This window comes from Colossoma macropomum, unplaced genomic scaffold (assembly GCF_904425465.1).
Source record: "Colossoma macropomum unplaced genomic scaffold, Colossoma_macropomum, whole genome shotgun sequence".
NCBI lineage: Eukaryota > Metazoa > Chordata > Actinopteri > Characiformes > Serrasalmidae > Colossoma > Colossoma macropomum.
This window is the reverse complement of record NW_023494806.1, coordinates 7,813,763-7,819,937: the sequence shown is the minus strand read 5'-3', so window position 1 is coordinate 7,819,937 and position 6,175 is coordinate 7,813,763. Positions and strand designations below refer to the sequence as shown.

Genomic DNA, 6,175 nt, shown 5'->3' with positions numbered 1-6,175 from the left:
ATTCGCTTCACAAAAAAATAAATGAACAAACAATAAAAACAAATAAAACAAGCAAAACAGTGAGCTAAATAAGTGTACTAAATATGATATAACAAAAATGATCATAGATGTATGTCTGATTCAGGTTAATAAATTATTTCTTTTCTGACTTTTCTCAAACAAAACGAAATAAATGAATAAATAAATAAATAAATAAACGGCTAAAAATAAATTAATAAAAATTGCTCATACGTTTGGTTAAACACCATGTAATATGTAGTACAAAACTATGGAAGAAATAAATCTATAAATTAGGTAAATGAACAATCACATAATTAAAAACAGGAAAACATGCTGTTGTAAGTTTATTTATTTATGTATTTATTAATGTTTTGCTTAGGAGCTTTTTATTTATTCATTCATTCATTTATTTATTTATTTAGTCACATTTAATCCCTTACAGTATTATTAGCATTGTTGTAATAAAAAAGTGAAGAATGTATTAAGAAAGCATAAGGAGGCCAATAATGAAGGGTTAGTCGATAATCATAAGCGACCAACAGCGACAGGCAGTGCGTGGATTTGGGATGTTCATTTTGATGTTATTTTATTATTTATTCAATCATGCGCTTATGCACCTTTCTGTTGTGTGACGTGATAGGATGTCTAATACCGGCGGTGGCACTGCGCATATGTAGCGCCAGTTGATGTGCATGAACGCGAGTATTGCTGCCCGGCTTTCACGGCATGAGGAAGAAAATCCACTGAAGAGTTACTGAAAAACAACAGGCAGTACCTGAGTCTGCTCGCCCTGATAATCCAGCCGCAAACGGAATATTTATATCAGGTTTTTCCTTTTTTACGGGCTCTGTTTGTCGAAAACAGATGGATTATGGCGTTTATCCGTGAAGTACGGACTTTAGAAGCTGGAGTTGGGGGTTAACGTTAGGTTAGCTATCAGGCTAACAGCAAGTGTTTACAGTAAAGGTGGAGGTTTTTTACTCCAGTTTTAGAGAAATACCAGAGAAAAACAAACAACTGTGACTAATTTGGGATTGTATAGGCATTACAGTCTCTAGATAGCTGATATCAACAGTTTAAAGTTACTACTTTTATTAACTTTTTGGGTAGTAGCAGCCAAGCCAGCTAGCTGACTCTCACTTCTGTTATATGTGACTCATTTAACCTAACCTTGCTAACTGTACGTTACGTTACGTTTAATATTGTGTAATATTATCAGCTATATTCCTTCATCTCCGCAACAAACACTGGAGTTTTATACATGAAGTACTTAGAAAAATACTGAGAGCAGGTGTAACCTGGTTCAGTCTAGTGTCCTCACTGCTAACTGTCTCTTACTGGCTGAAATCCAGGTCCTGTGGTTGTAATAATCTCATTGTGTTTATTAGGAGATGGGGTTGTGTTGTTGTGTTAGTTGATTACACTACACTGGGGGAGAATGCAGTTTTTGTCGTCCAGGCCAGTCACACTGGACTGTTTGCTCTGGTGCAGCAAGTGCCTCAGCCAAGTTTAGTAGGTTAGCAGCTCGAGACTCTGTGTAAGTGGATAGAAACCCTGATATATCTCTAAAATGGCGAGTGTTCTGGCATCCAAAATGGGCCTCAATTCCTTGCGAAGAAGACAAGCCAAGACCTTCAACGTGAGAATCGTCACGATGGACGCTGACTTGGAGTTCAGCTGTGAGGTGAGTTGGTTAACTGGTGAGGAATCAGCGTGGCTGGTTAGGAGGGGATTCTAAACCAGGGGTTTTCAACCTTCTGTACCTCAAAGCCCACCTGTTAATAAATACAAAGAATAGCGGCCCACAAAATCAACTTTTTAAATACATTTCTTTTTCTGAAGAAGTGCCGAAACTGAAAACCTGAGAATCAGGTCCTGAGAAAGATCAGACTGTCTATTTTGGCTCAATCACAGGTCCCGAAATTTGCAGTTATGTTAAAAAATATGACCTTACCGGCCCACAATGAACTACTGCCTCCCCAGAGTTCAGGCCTGTGGACCACTACAGGGTGCTTCGCAGCCAGCTGGTGGTCCGCAGACCACAGATTGAGAAACCCTGTTCTGCACTACATGTCCTGAAGTATCAGGAAACCTTTTCTAGTTGGTGAATTCAGATACACTCTAAAAAAAGATGGTTTTCAAGGGTTCTTTAGTAAAGGGAGTGGTTCTATTTAGACCCAAAAAGGGTTCTACTATTGTTATGATATCAAGCTCCTAACAATAGTAGAACCCTTCTTGGTGGTATATAGAACAAAAAAACTTAGATTAAGAACCATAAGCAGAACCATTCCCTTTGCTAAAGAACCCTTGAAGAACCATCATTTTTTAAGAGTATGCTTTAGGGTGCATTCGCTGCTGATGCTGTGTTTAATTGCATGTCTTCACAAAGAAATACTGACCATGACTCTATGATTACAATGCCCAATGCCAAGTGTTGGCTAGAGGGGTATAAAGGCCCCCAGCACAGTGCAGCTACCTTGTCTGGGGTGACGGAGATCCATCCACTACCTTCGGGATGAGTTGAAGAGGTGTTTATGATCCAGAACTAACAATCCAACATCAGCACAGATGCTCCTGCGGCTGAATACAGACAAATCCTCATAGCAATGTTCCAGCATCTAGTGTAAAGCCTTCACAGAAGGGTAAACGTAAAGGGTTACTACAGCAAAGGGGGACAAACTATATTAATATAAATATATATGTGACGTGTGTATGTGTGTGTGTGTATGTGTGTGTGTATATGTGTGATGTATATCATCAATATTATTTAAGAAATGTGCCTTAAGTCTACTGTAAAGATAGTAGGGGTTTCTGAAAAGGCTTGTGCTCAGTTAGGGGCAGGGGGGCTTGCTAGACTGAAATTGGATTTTCCTCTCTCATTTGGGAGATTCTGTGCATTTTGAAACGAATGTCCCATATTTTCTGTTTCTGAGCTCAGTTGACAGGAAGCACGTGGCTCATGACCAGAACGCTTTTGAATTAGTGGGAAACAGATGGTGGAAAAGGCTGTGGCGGCCTGGCAGAGTGGTCAGTTCTGTCCCTCTCCTCATGACCCTGTCTGTCTGTCTGTCTGTCCAGACAGTTTTCTGTCTTCTGTCTGCTTCTTGCTTCATTTCACATTACTGCACACGTCTGTCACTTAACCACCAAACAGCTCTGCATTATGGATTTTGTTGTTGTGGACATACAGGATGGTTTCCTGGACACAGATTAGTGGAATAGTTTGGTGAAAATATCAGCCAAGATATTTGGTATTTGGTGTTTGCTGAAGTTGCTTATTTAGTTTTGCATTGGAGATAAAAGGGGGATGTAGCTAGTGAGAAAAGGATGAATATATATTAACTATTAGCATCATGAAATCTTATAGTGTTGTTATAATAGACAAAAGTGTGTCACATGGCTAAAAACAATAGTAGCAACCATGTTGCCTGAATGTTGTCTGTATTTTTTGACTGTTTTGATAGATCATATGTGAATGTTCACCGTATGTGACCATACAGTGAACATTCTGCTGCTGATACAGTCTCTCTATAGAAAGATCCCTAATAGTATAGATCTTGACTAGTTGTATGTAGGTCTGTAGAGTCTGTGGCGTTACCCAGCTGCCTCTTTTTCTGTACGTTACCGTTCAACTTACCTGATTCTTGATTCATAGGGGCGCAGAGTTGCATCAGTGCATTTTGATGGATACAGTGGGCCGTAAGCCGGAACAGTAAAGCTGACAATAAAGATGAAAATTTGTCCTTTCGAAAACTGAGGCTACAGATGGCGCCGGCATGCTAGCAGTGACTTTCCTTAAGTGGGACGTTGTGTGTTCAAGTGGTCTCAAACCTCTTCAGAGCTGTACCCCCTCTTGATACTCGGCATGAACAGTGCTTACAAATCTCTTGTCTAATGTTTTATTAATATTGAAATTATTTGTAAAGTCTTACAATTTCACACTTCATTGTAGGCATATTTAATGTTTTCTTCTTTTGGCTGTAAACTGAAAGTGTTGACCATTGTTGACCATTTTCACTAAAAAAGCGATATTTAACTGCATCCCTAATTTGTACCAAAGTAATCAAATCTAATCAGGGTGAATTTGATGCATTGAATTATTTTACGAAAGAATTATAATTGAATCAAATCTTTGGGAAGTAGATCAATAGTCCTGTTTCTTCAACCCACTTTTCTAATTCTCCATAAATGCTATTAAACTGTAATCCTCAGAGTCTCCAGCAGAGTGGGTCACCTTCACAAATGCTAAAATATTTAGATAAATAAGTGTTATAATCGGTGCTGTTCATTCATTTGCCGTTCTTTTTTTTTAGGCTGTGCTTATTTCCACCGACTCTTACCTAAAGATTGTGCTGTATTCAAACATGTTCACACTGTAGTAGTGTACTCAGATGGAAATTTTCCATATTATGTTGGGCTGTCACTGTCAACTGTATTAGAAATGATATAATCTACTGATTATATTGACTGTTAATGAGGTTTTAAAAAAGACCAAACAATAAAAAATAGATTTAACTGAACAATAGCAAACTATGCGTAGACTTACAGAGTACTTTGCTAGGAAAATAAGCAATACATTTTTTAAAACAAACGAACAAAAAAAACACATTAGAAGACTTTAAAAACGCAAAAATGCATATAAATGTCCATCAGGCTCTGTTTCATACTATAAGAAAAATCAATAAGAGCTTTTAAATGTATTATTATCATGCAAACTGCCAACTAATCACTGCAGATTCACTGAGAAGGTAAATTTATATATATATATTGATTAATTGACTGATCGTTGCAGCCCTTGTATTATGAAATCCGATCTGTTCTATGTTTGTTTATCTCCTCGTGTTTATCTGCTCTTGCATTCTAGCTGTTTTAAAGCAAACCACTTGGTGGCAGCATGTCGTCAGAAGTAAAGCCACTGTCATATCCCCCCCGCTGGTGCTCGCATTTGAGGTTTGATGTTTATCCTCACTTTGGATACTAGTGAGAATATCATTTCAGTCATCAAATTGAGGCGTACTCATCCATAACCCATATTTTTTTCACGCTGTTTTTGCAACTCGAGGCCGTGTTCGAATTTTTATGTTCTAGGATGATGGAACATCTGCTGAACTAAGACGCTGCAGGGCCGTCATTAAGATTATCACGCCAAGCGTGGAACCCCTGCCCTGAGAGCAGAGAAAACAAACGATATGGCGTCGTTCTGGACAGCGATCACGCTCTCGCTCTCAGTGTTGTCCCCAAAGTGAAGCTTCAGCCTTGCGGGAAGTGTTTGTTTAGAGATGTGCCCGCTGTAGCTGTGTGTAATGTGATTTTAATTAAGGTGAGGGTGAACGGCGCTGTGCGTGTTTGTTTACTGTTGGTTGGGGATTTCGTTCACACACTGAAGATGAATTGATTTTTTTTAAGTTGTTTTTTTTCCTACCTGAGTGCTTCTGAGACAGACACTGTGTGTGAGGGTGGTCCTCTGTGTCTGTCTGTCCCTCTGTGTGTTCCCTTCTAAAGCAAGTGTCCCCAAGTGTGCCTGTACCCCTTTGTGTCGGTGTGCAGGCACATGCATCTGTGTGTCCCTGTGTGAGCGTGTCTCTGCGCATATGCTTGTGTCTTCTTGTGAGCCCGTCCCTGTGTGAGCCCGTCCCTGTGTGAGCGCGTCCCTGTGCATATGCTTGTGTCTTCATGTGAGCGTGTCCCTGGGTGAGCGTGTCCCTGGGTGAGCGTGTCCCTGTGAGCGTGTCCCTGTGCATATGCTTGTGTCTTCATGTGAGCGTGCCCCTGGGTGAGCGTGCCCCTGGGTGAGCGTGCCCCTGGGTGAGCGTGCCCCTGGGTGAGCGTGTCCCTAGGTGAGCGTGCCCCTGTGCATATGCTTGTGTCTTCATGCAAGCCTGTCCCTGTGAGCCTGTCCCTGTGAGCCTGTCCCTGTGAGCCTGTCCCTGTGAGCCTGTCCCTGTGAGCCTGTCCCTGTGAGCCTGTCCCTGTGAGCGTGTCCCTGTGCATAAGCTTGTGTCTTTACATGTGCATCTGTGTCTCCCTGTGCATGTCCCTGTGCACGTACATGCCCCTGTACATGTCTCTATGCATTTCCGTGTCCCTACACGCATATACCTGTCCTTGCATGTGTCCCTGCCCTGATGTATTATGTGCGTATCTGTGTCCTCATGTGTGTGCATGCAGGTCAGAC

The 6,175-nt window shown here is 40.9% G+C and overlaps 1 protein-coding gene across 1 annotated transcript in view; it reads left to right on the top strand.

Annotated features, from left to right (window-relative positions):
* Nucleotides 1–695: 695 nt before the first annotated feature.
* nf2a (neurofibromin 2a (merlin)) overlaps nt 696–6,175 on the top strand; it is a 60,463-nt gene continuing 54,983 nt past the window's right edge. The window contains exon 1 of the mRNA XM_036598490.1: nt 696–1,684. Within this exon, the coding sequence (XP_036454383.1) occupies nt 1,571–1,684 (114 nt within the window). The 5' untranslated portion in view covers nt 696–1,570. The remainder of the gene's footprint in view (nt 1,685–6,175) is intronic.